The 16,780-nt window shown below is 50.7% G+C and overlaps 1 protein-coding gene across 1 annotated transcript in view; it reads right to left on the bottom strand.

The window, feature by feature from the left end:
- DUOX2 (dual oxidase 2) overlaps window positions 1–16,780 on the bottom strand; it is a 32,020-nt gene that overhangs the window by 4,365 nt on the left and 10,875 nt on the right. Inside the window, exons 4-24 of the mRNA XM_059482267.1 lie at window positions 14,862–15,026; window positions 12,540–12,727; window positions 11,315–11,516; window positions 10,634–10,800; window positions 10,492–10,552; window positions 9,904–10,000; window positions 8,903–8,990; window positions 8,460–8,562; window positions 8,152–8,315; window positions 7,587–7,753; window positions 7,325–7,443; window positions 6,402–6,539; window positions 5,675–5,788; window positions 4,910–5,112; window positions 4,530–4,715; window positions 3,884–4,109; window positions 3,201–3,294; window positions 2,858–3,033; window positions 2,172–2,241; window positions 1,632–1,727; window positions 707–885 (exon numbers count right to left, since the gene is read on the bottom strand). Of these exons, the coding sequence (XP_059338250.1) occupies window positions 707–885; window positions 1,632–1,727; window positions 2,172–2,241; window positions 2,858–3,033; window positions 3,201–3,294; window positions 3,884–4,109; window positions 4,530–4,715; window positions 4,910–5,112; window positions 5,675–5,788; window positions 6,402–6,539; window positions 7,325–7,443; window positions 7,587–7,753; window positions 8,152–8,315; window positions 8,460–8,562; window positions 8,903–8,990; window positions 9,904–10,000; window positions 10,492–10,552; window positions 10,634–10,800; window positions 11,315–11,516; window positions 12,540–12,727; window positions 14,862–15,026 (3,003 nt within the window). The remainder of the gene's footprint in view (window positions 1–706; window positions 886–1,631; window positions 1,728–2,171; window positions 2,242–2,857; window positions 3,034–3,200; window positions 3,295–3,883; window positions 4,110–4,529; window positions 4,716–4,909; window positions 5,113–5,674; window positions 5,789–6,401; window positions 6,540–7,324; window positions 7,444–7,586; window positions 7,754–8,151; window positions 8,316–8,459; window positions 8,563–8,902; window positions 8,991–9,903; window positions 10,001–10,491; window positions 10,553–10,633; window positions 10,801–11,314; window positions 11,517–12,539; window positions 12,728–14,861; window positions 15,027–16,780) is intronic.

Genomic DNA, 16,780 nt, shown 5'->3' on the forward strand with positions numbered 1-16,780 from the left:
AATCTGCACATTGGGACTGTGGCCTCAGATGGGGAATCCAGTGTAAGAAGTGTCCATAAACTGAAATAAGTCCAGTGGAGACCACCAGGATGGGTGGGAGCTGCAGGACATCATAGAGCTATGTCTATGAAAGGGAAAGGCTGAGGGAAATGGTATAAGAGGTGTCCATAAACTGGAAAGAGTCCAGTGGAGACCACCAGGATAGGTGGGAGCTGCAGGACATCAGAGAGCTTTGTCTATAAAAGGGAAAAGCTGAGAGAAATGGGCTTGTTCAGGCTGGAGGAGATGGGTCAGGGAAGCTGGCTGTCTGCAGCCATCTCATGGGTACACAGAGCAAGTCTTTCTTAGGCATGCAGAGTGGAAGGATGTGAGGCAAGAGCACGAGTTTCACTGTAGAAAACTCAGGTTCGAATCCTTGAAATTCTCCACAGGGAGAATGGTCAAAAACCAGCACAGACCCAGCAAGGCGGCGGAATCACCAGCCTTGCAACTCCTCACACCTTCCCTAGACAAGGCCTTCAGCAGCCTCATTCAGCTTTGGAAAAGGGTTTTCTCTGAGCAGGGCATTGGACCAGACCCTTCCAGAGATCTCAGTCCAGGGGAGGACTGACACTGTTGCCCAAAGTTGTGCCCATCATGCCCCGGCAATCCACCAGCGTTGAGGCAGGCAGCCCGTGCCCCTCAGCAGGGCAGGGTGGGCACTCACAGTAGGCTCTCTCAGCAAAGACACCAGCAGTGATGGCAGAGAAGAGGACGACACAGACGATGTGGCGCCGGTAATTCTCAACGAAGCGCTTGAACTCCTGGATCTTCTGCTGGACTTTGTTCCTCTCGTACTTCTTCCGTCGCGCTTCCGTGTACAGACGCAGCTGGTACTGGTTTGCCCTGGCAAATGCAGGAGTGCTGGTGTCACCCTGAGGTTTTCCCGGCAAGGAATGTCTCAGGGCCCAGGTTTGGGATTCGTTTTTTCCCTGTCACATCAGCGGCAGGGGAGACCTGCAGAGCACACACCATCTGAGGGTGATCTCAGGTCAGCCTGCTCTGCAATGCCTTCAAAAGCTGGTAGTAAATGTGGAGGCAATGACTCACAAATGAAACTGTAGATGAGAACTGTAAATTTCATAGCACTATTCAGCCATCAAAAAACTCTCAGGAAAAGGGGAACTTCCTTAATTGGCGCAATTAAGGCAATCCAAGATATTATGGCCAAAAATAACAGCAGCTGAACTGCTGTCTTGAAATACTTGCTTCCAAGAAATACTTGCTGCTGCCACAGCAGGGAGGACAAATTCTCTCCTGCAGCTCTTGTAGGCAGCCCAGGTGAACCAGGAGGAGCACAGGCGGGAACTGTCAGACAAAACCCCTCTCTGAAAGCCACTATTCCAACCTCTGGCGTTGGCCACTTCATCTGTTTGAAGTTGTTTGGGTTTTTTTGTAGAGGCACATCACCCAGACCCAGCTATGGCACTGTCCTGCCAAGATGGGATTCTTTCTGTAGCTCCTTGGCTATTGAGTGCCTCCTTGGAACAGTGACATTTGACTAGAGGGCTACCCAGTCTGACATGGAGGTGTGAGAAGCAGCAAACAGGACAAGCCCAAGCCCCAAAAGCACAGCTGGGGAGGGGACTCACTTTCTTCCTGGTCTCTTCCTCAGTTCTTGGCCTTTTTGCTCCATGTAGTGACTCACAGTCTCCAGGTTTGGGTCTTTCTTCTCCTCTGAGATGATTCTGTGGAAATAGAGTTGTGTCTAGCCCAGAGTTCTATTTGCTAGAAGTGCTTGTTGACATTTTCCCCTTTTCTCCACTTCCCATCTCAGGCTTAGCTGGGAACATGTCCAGCTCTTTCCTGCAAGCCTGCCTGCATTAACTCCACTTGCACATGGTCTGGATTCACTCCAAGATAAACCCTCCATCTGAAGGGCAATGCAGGACTCCCATCCCCACACAGAGGATGGAACAGGGCTCTGCAGGAGGCAATTCCCCCTTCTGGCTGTGCCTGGGGAGGGGATGGCAGCCCCCTGCAGCATGCACTTTCCACTCCTTCCCCAGCTCTGGGAGCTCCAACATCTAGTGGGAGCATTGTTGGAAGGTTTGGGGTGGAGGACAGATGTGAGCCAGGGCAGGAAGAGAAGGAACAGCCACAGTGCCACTAAGGAAGGGAAGGGAGCTTACCCTTTTGGCTCGTTCTTTTTTATGAAGGAGACACAGTTGCGCAGATTTTGCTTGGAGACCTCAGGGATACCTTTGAGGAGACAAAATGACGAACAGCCATTCAGAAGGTGCAGGACAAAGTTTAGGAATCTCCTGTGGGCAGGGAAAAGCTGTGAACTGGCCTAAACATCACACATGAAGCAACAGCTGATGTGACCATGTTCACAGGGGTTCTTGGATGAGGGAAGAGATGAGGATCTGACTCCATGTTTCAGAAGGCTTGATTTATTATTTTATGATGTATATTATATTAAAAACTATACTAAAAGAATAGAAGAAAGGATTTCATCAGAAGGCTAGCTAAGAATAGAATAGAAAAGAATGATAACAAAGGTTTGTGGCTCAGACCTCTGTCCGAGCCAGCTCTCTGTGATTGGCCATTAATTACAAACATTCAACAAGGGCCAATCACAGGTGCACCTGTTGCATTCCACAGCAGCAGATAATCATTGTTTACATTTTGTTCCTGAGGCCTCTCAGCTTCTCAGGAGAAAAAACCCTAAGGAAAGGATTTTCCATGAAAGATGTCTGTGACAAGCTGAAGCCCCATTACTGCAGTTGGTGTGGGGGTGCTGACGGGGCAGGATTTGAGAGGTGCCCACTGCCTGCAGCCTTGCAGGAGCTGGGCTGTGCCAGTGCCCACTGACCTCTGACGCAGAGCTGGGTGAGGCGCAGCTCGCTGTCGTGGTCCCGCAGCATGTAATGGAAATTCTCCCACGTCAGCTCCTCGCGGTCCTGGAAGCCCGAGGCCCGGAACATGGACTCGGTCACCTGCTCTGCCTGCTCACTTGACAGGCAGTTGTTGGAGATCTCAATGAAGGACCTGGAGCAAGGAGGAGACATGGGAACACCAGCTGAGTCCCAGGCCAGTTTCATGGGAGAAATGGGCTCTTGGTTGCACTTGTGCACAGAAGCAGAGAAACTGAGAGCTGCTGCTGAAGACATGTCTATAAACATTGTGAAAACAGTGGGAGAGAGGAGGGAGAGTACCTGAGCATCCTCAGAAACTCCTCCTTGGAGAGGAACCCATTCTCATCAGTGTCATACATCCTGAACATCACCTTGGACTTTTCCTCTGGGGACCCTGGTGGGGAGAGGAAGAGGCAAAGTTAGAAGAAGATCCAATCTTCATCAACAAAGATGATTTCATATGTTGTTTTTGAGTGTCTGGACCCTGCAGCAGTGGAGCCTCACCCTTCCACTTGACTTTCTCAAGTGCAAGGTAAATATTGGGTAGACACACATTCTTTCTTGTGCATTATTTTTCAAAGTGTGCTTTTGCAGAGCAATGATTTTCCTGGGAGTTGTTTTGATTGAATCTGACATTCAACACCTCCACCTGTTAATCCATCATTCCAGTGGTCATTTATGGAGAATCAGATATCAGACACAGTTGCCATGACCTCCCAGGCACAGGATGTCCCTTCAGGAGAAAGGGCTGACATGTCTCTGGTGGTGGAAGACAGCTCCCCTCATGAACCATCTTTCAGAAAACACATTCACATTGTCATGCCCCATGACCCAAGCTGAAGCTGTCCTGAGTGAAGGAAATTTTAACTTGTAGCAGTGTCTACAGGTTGACCTGCTGTGTGAATCACGTCCTCCACTCTCACAGAGCCCAGAAACAGGTCCAAGGGCAGCAGACAGGGGCATTAACCAGCTCCAGCTCCCACCTTTCATGAAGACCACCAAGATGTCCAGGAACTCCCGAAAGGAGATGTAGCCATTGCCATCTTTGTCAGCCAGGGAGAACATGGACTCCACAAACATGGAGTGCTCCTTGAGCCCCAGAGCTTCAGCAAACTCAGCCCTGCTCAGCTCACAGGTGAGAGACTCCCTTGCCTTCTGTGAAGATTCAAAGCTGAGCTCCCCAGCATCGGATCTGTCGATTTCCAGCACCTGCAGGTTGTGTCCCACAAAAGAAATGCTGTGAGCGACGGCTGAGCAGAAGGCTGGTGTTTCCTTCCTGACCTATAGCACAAAGACTGGTGGCTCCCTGGCACCAAACTCATGGCAGATGCCATGGAGAACATTCCGTGTCCCTCCTACACAATGTGACTTGTCACACTCGACGTGACTGATCACTCTGGAGACCTGTTACATCACCCAATAGTCTCTTTGCCACTTTAGACACTTGCGTCACTGCAGGAGATCTCCCTTTGTCTTCTGCAGAGGAAAATGTATTTACTGGAAGCATTGGCAGCTTCCTTGTGTATGATTTACGAGCTCTTCCTGAAAGCACCAGCCCCAATGTTCATTGTTTAACCAATACAGAAATACCTTCCCCCATGCATCAGGGCTTGCTACACCTCTACACACCTGAGCAAACAGGTGCCTGAAGAAAGTCTCTAGAATTTGTTTTCTCTGCTCCTGGGTGACTGCCCGTTTCATCAGGTTCTGCTCCCTCATCTCAGACAGATGCAAGTCAAAGCTGCTCTCCTTCAAGTAGTCTCTGAGCTTCCCAACAAAGATGCTCCTCTCGGCCTCCCCATTGAAGAGCAGCACCTGCAAAGGGCCCACGGACTGGCTGTGATCACCAGAGGCTCAGCTCCACGGTATTTGCTGGCCCTGGTGGTTCTCAGGAGGCCACAACCTCCCTCCAAGGCCTTACAGTGCTCCCAGTGCCCCCAGCTGGGTGGTGCAGAGGACTGTGGAGGCTCCAGGGCAAGGTGCCATCCCCCAGGAACCATGGCACTTACCAGGTCGTACTCCTTGGGGCTCTTCAGAAGCAGAGCTTTGTTGCCTCTGTTGTTGGAGAGGATCACCTCCACCCTTGGCTGGGCTTTCAGGTTGATGCTCCGCAGCACAGACCCTCTGCTGTCCAGCACTTTGAGCTCTTTGTCAGCTTGGAGCTGAATGTAGACAGGACAGCTGTCTGCCTTGGGCCCATGCCACTCCATGGCTGGTGGGAGAGAGCACAGGACTCAGCTGGAAAGGTTCCTGCTCGTCTCAGAACCTCGGGCACTGAGAGGCAATTTGGGAGTGATTTCATGACCAGGAAGGTCTCAAAGGAATAATGATATCTCCTAACTGCAGAGCTCAAGCACATGGGCACAGGAGGAGTCCAGGCTAGGGAGCAGGGAGGCAGAGCAAGGAGATACTGTCCCTGTCCTGGAGCTACTGGTGCAATTGCTCTGCACATGTTCCCTTGAGGCAAGGTGGGGCCTGGGGAAGACTGGAATTGGAGGAGCACAGGATGACTCAGGTTGGAAGGGAATCTTGCCCAACCTCCTGCCCAGAGCAGGACCGGCCACAGGTCAGGCTGCTCAGTGCTGTATCTGGTCAGGCCTTGAGCAGGATGGGCTACCAAGCTCTGGGCTCCCTGTCCCACTGCTGACTGTGCTCCTGGGGAAACTGTTCCTCCTTAAATCCCCCCTGGGTACAAGCCTCAGGCCCAGCCCTGCCTCAGAGAGTGCCCTGGCAGCAGCAGCAGATGCCACCGCAGGGCTGGCAGTGCCACTCACCATGCATGGCCTCACCAGACACCTCCCTGCGCACGCTGGTGCCCTGCTTCCTCTGCAGCTTCTGGAAATCCCTCCTGCGCAGAGCAGCAACCACCCAGGCCACAAAGAGAGTCACTGGGGACACAGGGAGAAAGGGGCATGAGTGTCACAGACATCTTTTGTGAAAAATCCTTTCCTTAGGATTTTTCCTCCTGAGAAGCTGGGAGGCCTCAGGAACAAAATGTAAACATTGATTATCTGCTGCTGTGGAGTGCAACAGGTGGATCTGTGATTGGCCAATGTAATTTGTAATTAATGGCCAATCACAGCCCAGCTGGCTTGGACAGAGAGTCTGAGACAGAGCTTTTGTTATCATTCTTTTCTATTCTATTCTTAGCTAGCCTTCTGATGAAATCTTTCCTTCTATTCTTTTAGTATTGTTTTAATGTAATCTATATAATAAAATAATATATCAAGCCTTCTGATATATTAAACATAAAGTCAAATCCTTGTCTCTTCCCTCATCCTTGGACCCCTGTGAACATGGTCACACATGAGAGATCACAGAGCTCCTTCCCCCCTTGGCTCCCTCCTGGTGCCCAAGGACCCTGCCAGCTGAAGCCCCCCAGCAGAGACTAGGTCTCAGCAGCTCCTGCTGGGAGGTACTCTCTCCATGGGCACTCAGCCCCTTTCTGTTGAGAGGTGGAAGAGGAGGACAGTGACAGGAAGAGGGAACAGAATGACAAACCCAGGGGCAGGCAGCAGAGGACAACGATGATGATGCCGAAGCCCGCGCTGCTGCCTGCAAAGTAGTCCAGCACCATCATGGGCGTGCAGTTGGCCAGGAGTTGAGCTGTCAGCTGCTGGGGCTGGGGGCACGGGTCCCCTGCAAGGGGGAACAGGCTGTGAGTGTCATTGGCCTTGCACCCAGCCCACCTGCATCCCCCCAGGAGCCTCTGCATGAAGATGTTGATGGGGGTCATGGCTGAGCGACCCAGAAGTGCAGAATTGGGGGGCTTGATTTAAACTCCACATCTTGGGGACAGCAGAATTGGGGTGCTTGATTTAAACTCCACATCTTGGGGACAGCCTTTGGGTTTGGGTTCAACTTTTGCCTGCCACAGCAAACTGGACTCAAGTGCTCTGCAGGTTCAGCACCATCCCCTCTCCTGCTGGGATGGGCTGAACAAGACCCTGGGCCACAGCAATCTGGGGCTCAGAGCCTGCACTCATCTGGATCCTGCAGGAAGTCCTCCTGGTGTGACTACAAGGAACACACACCATGGGAATGAAAGCACCTTGCAAGGTCTGGATCGTTGCCCAAATGTAGTGCTTCCAGTAAATGGGAAGGTGTGGCAATATTCCAAGAGGAAAAGGCATTTTGCCAAACAGTAATATGCATTTTTCCCTTGGGATCATGTCTGCCTGCACTACAGCCCTCCTTCGACATCTACACCGTGTATCAACATCTTGCTCACAAGAAACCCCTGCATTTTGTGCCCATTTTGCTGGTTTAGGGTCATAGCAGGTGTGAGGCTTGAGAAACCCCAAACCTGATGTGTTCCCTGTGCCATTTACTCACCAGCTGTGTCACTGGGGTGGCTCTGTTTCCCTTGCTGCCTTGCAGGAGCCATTCCCTCCCTGTGCCCTCCCACTGCAGGGTGCACTCACCCTGTGTCCACATGAACACGTGGGGCTGGAGGTCTGTGGGTTTGGCAGAGGTGACAGAAGTCAGCACGCTGTGGAAGGTGGTGTTACGGATCTCCCTGATCTCCTCCTCCGTGAACAGCCTGAGGAAAAGGACATGGAGACAGGTGGTTGTCACTGACCAGCATCAGGAGGGAACTGAGGAAGCTGGAGAATGCTTTTCCTCCAGTTTTCATGTGTTACTGGGGTTTGCAGAGCAACTCTCAGACAGGGACGAGGCCATTACCCATTCTTGGTGTTTTCGAACCAAAACCTGTCGGCATCACGCAGGCGCAGGAACTGTTCCAGGATGATGGTGGAGAAGAGGGAGCCATCAGCCTCCAGCATGCTTCCAGGGAGCAGCTCCAGCCCAGCCAGGTTGTTGCCATACAGGGCAGCAACCTTCTGCAGGACCTGGTGAGAAACCCCCAGCACACATCTGTGAGCACAGGGAGTTCTGCCAGGGCACCAGAAAGTGTTGGCAAGCCTTGGGAGGTGTAAGGAATGTGCATTTCCCAGGCATCACACATCTGTGGGCTGGGAGGATGCTGAGCCTCACACAGCTTGGAGCCCATGGCTTGAACTTGAGCAGCTGAGCATCACTCCCAGGGCACACCAGCTCTAGGAGGAGCAGAGTGCCTGGTGGCACTGGGACAGGATGGTTTATTCATGACATGAAATTACAGTTACCCCCTGCAGCATGAAAATAAGGACATGCACTGATCTCCCCCTTCCTATGAAGCTGCAGAATTCAGTTCCTGCCTGGAACATCCCATCCCCCTTTGTCCCACAAGCATTCCCTGCCCTGTTACCTGTGGCTCCAGGTGTGGGGCAAGGCTTGACCAGTTTTGGAGAGGTTCCAACCCAAAATGCTGCCGGGCTTGGTTGTAGGTGGGCAGGCCAAAGTCCCTCCCTCGCTGGATCCAGCTGGCCACGTAGTCAGTGCGGGAATACTTCAGGGGCCCATACCAGAAGTCTGTGGGGGCACATGCTCTGTGTGTCTGTAGCTCTCTGCACCTCCTTTAAAGAGGCTGAGCTGTGTGGCTGGGTGCTGATGAAGGAGGCAGTGGCACCTGCCTCCCCACCCTGCCCCCAGCACAGGCACAGCTGCAGTACAGACCTTGCAGATCCTCCACCACAACGTTGTCCTCCTGCTCTGCTATCTGGGAGCTCATCCCCAGCAGGATCTCGTCCACATCCTCTGCCTGCTGTAGCCCAGGGCTCTGACAGGCATGGGAAGAACCAGTGATTCCTCTTGCACAAGGGAGGACAGAAAGCAGCCCCACAACCCTGACCTGGTGCCCCCAGGGGTGCAGGGGAATCAGGGACCCCTTCCAGGCTCATTTTCTCCACATCAGCTCAGCCTCGAGGTCTGAGCCTGACACAGCTGAAGGCTGGGGAGGCTGGGTGGGGAGGATCCCTCACCCCTGGTCTGGCTGTCATGATCTGCACCCAATTTCCCTTACAGACCCCTGTGGGGTGCCCCATAACCCAGAGCAAGGGATGAAGCCCCCTGGCCAGCCTGCCACATCCCCAGGGACCCCCATGCTCCCCACCCTGTACCTCTCTGCTCCAGTAGCTGTTGCAGAGCCGCACTGCAGGGAACGAGGCACCGGAGACAGACACGTTCTGGAACCTGCACCTGGTGTCCCTGGAAAAACAGAGAGGGATTGAACCTGCCCCTGGTGTCCCTGGAACAGCAGAGGAGGATTGAACCTGCCCCTGGAAGAACAGAGGAGGATTGAACCTGCCCCTGGTGTCCCTGGAAGAACAGAGAAGGATTGAGCCCACAGCCCTGAGCCAGGGGTGCCCAAAGATGCCAGGACTTGGCTGTCTCAGCTGAGACATGGGGAAGGGACAGAAACCATTGGTAGGAGTGACAGTGGGGTAGGATGGTTGGGACAGATGGAGATTAGAGATTTTTGATGTTAGGTTGTGGAATTTATGATTTATTGTAAAGGGGATCTTTACAAGGTCTTTACTTTTACTAGTTACAGCTCGCAGCAGGCTTGAGAGAAGAGTAGTAAAGAGGATGAGAGAGAGAGAGAGTAAAGGAGGATAAAAGATATATTGTATTTATTATTAAAATACAATAAACCATTTTTTGTGTTGAATATTCTAATTTTTACTAACTCATTCAGTTCAATATATAAATTTTATCGTATTTACATACACTTCATAAGAATTATTACATTACTATATTATGTTACATTTTAAATTTAAAAAATTACTCTTTGGACTTTTTTTGCTAAGTTAGTAGGGTCTGCTCTGACTTTTGGATTTGGTTGCAAGCAGAAGTTATTGTTTCATTAAAAGGGGATTACCTTTAGCTGGTCATACTATATTTTTGTAGTTGTTTAGTAAGGTATCTCAAAGTTTGCTTTCATTTCAATTTTGCTTATAGTTTCTATATTCTCAAAATCTTTTGCTAGACAATCATATTTATAATGCCTTCTTTCATCTCCCCCAACAACCATCCCAACAAAGACCATTCCCAGTCACCAGCCCAGCTTGGGCATCCCCTCCCCTCACACAATCCCATGGTCTCACCAGGCTGCTCCTACCTCTTGTAAACTCCTGGAGGCACCATGGTGGCCAGGAACTGCCTGGCAGCTGCCACAAATTCAGGGGAGATGCTGGGGTCCAGGTGCTGCTGGTAACCTGTGGGGGAGTGTGGCATCTTTTTATGAAAAAGCCTTTCCTTAGGATTTTTCCTCCTGAGAATCTGACAGGCCTCAGGAACAAAATGTAAACATTGATCATCTGCTGCTGTGAAATGCAACAGGTGCATCTGTGATTGGTCTCATGTTGGTTGTTTGTAATTAATGGCCAATCACAGTCAGCTGGCTCGGACACAGAGCAGAGCCACAAACCTTTGTTATCATTCCTTCCTTTCTATTATTAGCTTAGCCAGCCTTCTGATGAAACCTTTTCTTCTATTCTTTTAGTAGAGTTTTAATGTAATATATATAATAAAATAATAAATCAAGCCTTTTGAAACATAGAATCAGATCCTAGTCTCTTCCCTTGACATAAGACCCCTGTGAACACTGTCAGGCTGGAGGGAAAAGGGGCCAAGTCCCCTCTCCCTCCCCACCCACCAGCTCCCCTGTCCCCTCCCCTGCTCCCAGCCCTGCTCTGCCCACCCTCACCTTGGTACTCGGGGACCTGTGTGCCCAGCAGGGTCGGCAGCCACTCGTACAGAACGATGCTCTAGGAACAGGGAAATGGGTCAGGGCCGTAACCAGGCAAGATCCTGGGGGTCCCAGCAGAGCTGGGGGTGCCAGCCCTCACCTGGAAGGTGGCGATGACCCTCTTGCGGGCGTGCTGGAAGAGATCCTCATCGGACCAGGCAGGATGCTGCTGGGCCAGGGCTGCGGCCACATGGTTGTGGTAGCGGAACCAGGCGATGCTCTCGGCCTGCAGGAAGGGGCTCTCATTCCCCCAGGCACTCCCCAGGTCTGCAAGAGCCACCACGACCATCACTGGGGGTGTCACCGCTGGGTCTAGCTTTGCCCGTGGCTGGAGGAGCTCACCCAGCCCCGTGGGTCCAGCCCAGTGTCCCCCTGTCCCTGGAGGAGCACCCCTAGCCCAGTGTCCCCTTGTGCCCTCACCCTTCCTTCCCCCCAGCCAGAGCAGCAACCTGGGCCAGTGAGAAGCAGCACCAGACCCTCAGCATGGACTAAATGTTGGGCAGGTGAGGAGCTCCAAGCAAGCTGGGTGGGTTTGTGTCAGCAGCAGCCCCTTTCCCCAGAATTCAGCTGGGATCAGAGCTGCTCTCTGACATTGCCACCAGGATATGTGGCCTCTGGAGTTCCTGGTGTGTCCCACCCCTTGGGAACCTGCCACAGCCCTCCTGATCCAGAAATCCTGCATCTTCTGCCCTTTCCCCTTTCCTGGGCTCAGCTCTGGGCTCAGCTCCAGGGATCCCCTGCTCCCTGCAGGGATGAGGAACCATTGGGATGCCCCCCTTACCGTAGATCCCTTGGGGACCGCCCTGTCCCGTGGATGGATCCAGAGCCTTCCACATGGGCACCCTCCCATCTGTCTGCCTGGGGAGGCTCCCGTTGGGCCCTGCTGCCAGCTGTCCCCCCTGGAAGCTCCTCAGGGCATCGCTCCAGGAGTGAGAGGGGCCGTAGATGGAGCTGCCATCCAGCCAGCCCGTCACCCCGTTGGTCTAGGGCAGGCACAGGGAAGAGGCATTAACAGGGGACAGGGTTTCACTGGAAAGGTGCAAAAAAGAGGTCTGGAAAGCCCCAATCTGCCTCTTTTGCTCTTGCAAAGCAGTCTGTTTTAACCTCATTTTAACCAGAGCTCTCAGGAAGCAAATACAATCTCTATGCAAGCTGCAGGAGTTTGTGCCAGGTAGAGGAAATAACCAGGTACAAGCTTTTCAAAAGTACATTTGGGATTGTTTTTTCCCCAATTATTTTGGCTATGCCCAGAAGCAGACATCTGTGAATCCCTATGTAGGCTGGAAAGGGACTAAACCCATCTCTGGGGAAACTGGGAACACCAGAGCTTTCCCCTCTGATCTCACAGAAGGAAAGCCCACTATCCTGGAAGCATGTTGAACATCTCCCCTTCCAAATGTTTGCATGGAAACATGCTTTTTATTCTGAAAACATGCTGGTGTTTCCAATTTTTTAAGCTTTTAAATATTGATAAAAACATGACTTGCTAAATTGGTTTCTTCAGGGTTGGTTCCCTGAAAGGTTTAGGGGGGTGTTTCACTTTGGTGATTTTGGCTGGAGAGATCTCCAGCATGAAAGAAATCTGGGGAACACAAGAAGAACAGCAAAATCCAGAGAAACTGGGGGAAAACCTGGATTTATTTTCCAAAATGACTGAAATTCAGGGAAGCACCACATCTTTGTGGCAGGGCCAGCTCAGCTTTGTGATACATTATTAAAGACAGAACTTGGTGCCTAAAACAATGTGCAATAATTGACTGACCTAGTTACCTTTTCTTCATTGGGGAAATGCTTTGACTCTGGGCAATCACTAGCGTTGCTCAATGTGAAACTGGAAGTTGACTTTGGGTTCATTTAGTTGGTTTAAGTGCTTGAGAGATGTTTATTTTTAGGGATGTAGTAGTGCTATCAGTTATTTTTGTAAATTATATTGGGTGTTACTGACCCCAATGGTGGGTGAAGAAGAATTTGGATGAAAGGCAAAGAGCAGAGGAGAGCACACCCACCTGCTCCCGGGGGCTGTTGGGGCTCTGTCCTGTCTCTGCTGCCCAGCGGACGCGCTGGAAGGGCAGGACCACGTCTCCAGTGCCAGCAGGGTCAAACATGGGGTCTCCAGAGGGGATGTGGATGTTGAGGAACTCAGCAGGGCAGCCGGGCTTCTCTGTCTCCAGGATGTCCAGGAGCACGTGGAAACCTGGCAGACACCAAAGCCTGGTCAGCAGCTGGAGCAGGACAGCAGGGAGGGCAGCTGTGGGCGGGCTGAGGGCACCACCACGAGCAGCCAGGGTGACCCAGGCCAGGCTGAACAGGGCTGGAAGGAACCTGGCCTTCTCGAACAAAATGACCATTGAGATCCCTTCCAACCCACACATTCTGGGATTCCATGATTCCCCAGAGACAAACACCTCCAGGCCTGGAGACCTAAGACCCCACTGAGCTCCTGGGAGACTGAAAAAGCTGCTCCAGCTTGCAGCAGTGCAGCCCAGCACGGCTCTTATCACACCTGTCTGGTGTTTTCGCCGTGGGGCAACTCCGCTGCTAAAAGAAATGAGGAAGTTCCCAAATGACAAATATCAGCACTTGGGTCACCTGGCAAAGGTCACCAAAAACCCACATGATCTCTCCTAGCCAGACAGTGCTGTGGTGAAGTCATATCCTGTCAGGGGTCTCTGTGGGCAGCATAACTCCCAGATGTGTCAGAGAGTCTCCTTTCCCAGCCTGGCAACTAAAGAAGGAGTTGGAATTCTTCTGTCCTGGTTTTCAATGTTGTTTCTTTTCTGTTGTCTATAACATTCTTTCTCTGACCTGCCGAGGTCTCTCTGGCAGGTTGGGTTGAGGCACACTGACTGCCTTCAGTTATCTTTTATACTAAAAACTATGTGTACACTATTTACAGTAATTTCCCAATACCTATCACCTATGTTAGACAGTGAGTTTCTACTCTAAACCAATCCAAAAGTGCCAGCATGACCCAGAAGATGGAGGTTAGGAAGAAGGAGAAAAAAGGCCAAGGCACACCCAAATTCCTACATCTTGGGACCCTGAGCCCTCATTCTAAAAACCCCAAAATTCTACTTTTCCACCCTGTGACAAACTAACTATCATTCTACTTAAACTTCTGTGGCTTGTAAATCCTCATATAAGGTTGGTAATTTTTTCCATGGGTCAAAATCAAAGGCACAGGGGTCTTGGGCTCTGTGCCAAGGTCTCTGAGCCCCCTCACAGGGGCTTGAGACATCCAGGAGGGATGTCCTGGGTTCTGACAATACCCAAGGAGTGTGATATCCACAAGTGTCTGTGGATCTGATATTCACAAGTGTCTGCTGGGTCTGATATCCACAAGTGGGTCTGCTGCAGAGCACTGGGTGAGGAGCGTTCCCATGCACAGCCTTGGGTGTGTGACAAACCAACTTTTTTTCACCCAAACCACCATTTTTGCAGTGGATGTGGGGTCTTGTAGGATTGATGGGGGGTTGCACGGTCAGGACGGATGGAGACGAGAGAACTCTGCAGCCAGGTCGTGGAACTTGGGGTTTATTGCAAAGGGCCTGGGTGCAGGGCCCTGCTGGGAGCTGCCAGCCACAGCTCAGAGCAGGCCCCAAAGAGGGAAAGAGAGATAAAGAGAGTGGTAAAGAGAGAATGAGAGAGTAAAAGAGAGGATCATAGGGTGAGGTTCCCGTTACAATACAATAAATCTTCTTCTGGTCTTAGAATTTGAGGTTTATTGCAAAGGGCCTGGGTGCAGGGCCCTGCTGGGAGCTGCCAGCCACAGCTCAGAGCAGGCCCGAGAGAAGAGAGGGGTAGAGAGGATGAGAGGGCAAGAGGGTAAAGACATAAAAGAGTAAAAGGGGTAAGAGCTAAGAGACAAGAGGTAAGAGTAAGAGCTAAGAGGTAAGAGCATAGAAAAGGGAGTGAAGTTCCTGTTATAATACCATAAATCTTCTTCTGTGTTAAATATTCTAATTCTCACTAACCAATATAGTACAAGATACAAATCCTACAGCATTTCCATACAGCCTATAAGAATCATTACATTACCATACTGTGCTACAATTTAAACCCTAAAAACTCCTCTTTGGGCCCCTTCTGCCAAGCTGTAGGGTCTGCTCAGACCCTTGGGCCTGTCTGCTAGCAGAGGGTGTTGTTCCATCAAAAGGGGATTACCGTCAACTGGCCACACCATTGTTTTCCAGTTGTTCAGTAACTGAAGGATCTCAAAGCTTGCTTTCATTTCCATCTCACTTATAGTTTCCATATTCTCAAAATCTTTTGCCAGGCAATCATATTGATAAGACTTTCCTGTTTCACCTTCCCCAGCAGGGTCTTACCAAAGAAGACGGCGAGCACGGTGTTGTTCCTGCGGGAGGGCAGCCCCGAGGGGCCCCGTGCCAGGGCGGTGCTCAGCTGGCGCGCGTTGGGCACGCGGGGCTCCTGCAGCGCCTGGTACACGCCGTCCGCGAAATGTGCCGGCAGCAGACGCAGCAGCCTGGCTCCTGCAGCACCAAAACACACAGGGGGGATTGGTTAACGTGGGTCCTGTGCTGCCCAGCCGTGGCAGGACACGTGGTGTGTGTTCTGGACCCAGAGGACAGCGAGAGCGCAGCGTGGTGTGACCGTGTTCGCAGGGGTCCGATGATGAGAGAAGAGAGGAAGATCTGACTCCATGTTTTAGAAGGCTTGATTTATTGTTTTATGATATAAATTGTGGGAAATCCACAAAATTAGAGGGTTTTGGGGAAAGCTGCAAAAGGCAGGCCTCAGATACAGCAGAACTGTGAGCAGAGCTAAGCAGCAGCCATGAGATAGGTCAGCAGAAAAATTATTTAAACTGTAGAAAAAGCAAGGGCAAATAGAACAATGGCCTGTGTATTAATGCTTGACTGAATAGCTCTCTAAGCTGCAGAAAGTTTATCTAGCAAGATATTAGGAAGGTTAAAGCTTAATAATGGAGCTCTCTGCATTGTGTTTTAAAGCTTACAAGCAGGTATTATATTCTAAATATAAGCATTGTTTTAACCAAAGGTACCTTTGCTTATGGTGATTGGGTAGAACTACTGTCAACGTGCTTTTGCTTTGTGTGAGTGGTCAAGAAGCTTATAAAGTAAGTTGTAACATTAAGTTTTTTGGCCTGCTGCCTGGATTGTGAGCTGGTGGCATCTTCCCATTGTCATAATCATGTAATGAGACTGATGCCGTAAAATAAACAGCTCAAGGCGCTTTCCATAGCAGCCCTGTCTCGTTCATAGTTTGTAAATAGCCCCCCTTGCCAGCTTCAAATATTATATTAAAACTATACTAAAAGAATAGAAGAAAGGATTTCATCAGAAGGCTGGCTAAAAATAGAATAATAAAGAATGATAACAAAGGTTTGTGTCTCGAACAGAGAGTCCGAGCCAGCTGACTGTGATTGGCCATTAATTAGAAACAACCAACATGAGACCAATCACAGATGCACCTGTTGCATTCCACAGCAGCAGATAATCATTGTTTGCATTTTGTTCCTGAGGCCTGTCAGCTTCTCAGGAGGAAAAATCTTAAAGAGAAGATTTTTCATAAAAGTTGTCTGTGATGGCATGGGTTCTCAGAGTGGCCAAGAACATGCAAGGTTTGGTGGCATCGCCCAAAACTGCTTGCAACAGTGGAATCAGTACTCTTGGAGCCAGGAGGGACCCTCCTCTCTTCCAGCTGTCCTTCTCTCGTCTGTGTGCATCCCTGCTGCCTCCTGAAGGTCTGGGATGGTGCTCCAGTGGGTAACTGGAGTGATGTTGAGCTGTCCCATATTAACAGTGTAATCCTACACCTAATGTGGTGTTTTCCAGCCCCACAGGGAATGGGAAAGGGAACTGCCAGAGACAAGTGTGAAGATGAGAGAGAAACACCCTGATTTTGCACACACTGCTGGTCCCAAAACTGAAAGGCCCAGAGGCCTCCTGGTCATTTCTCACTGGTTTTAAAAGCCTTGTCACCATTTACTGGAGTTCCCCAGAACTGGGGGAAATCCTGAATTCCTGCCTTAGTTTGTGGCTTAGTTTCCGCATATTGGTTTCCAAAACTTAAAGTCTGATCTGTCTACTCTAGAAGAAGAAGACTTGGTCTGTCAGGGCTGGTTTTTCCTGTCAGGCTTTGGTGTTACTAAAGGCTGGTGACACACATGTCGTGTGGGAGAGCCAGTGTGTCACCAGAGCAGTGACCAACCTGCCAGAAATGAGGATTCAGAATCTTCAGTGTTTTAAGTAAGATCCTGCCT

This window comes from Ammospiza nelsoni, chromosome 14, assembly GCF_027579445.1.
Source record: "Ammospiza nelsoni isolate bAmmNel1 chromosome 14, bAmmNel1.pri, whole genome shotgun sequence".
NCBI classification, from domain to species: domain Eukaryota; kingdom Metazoa; phylum Chordata; class Aves; order Passeriformes; family Passerellidae; genus Ammospiza; species Ammospiza nelsoni.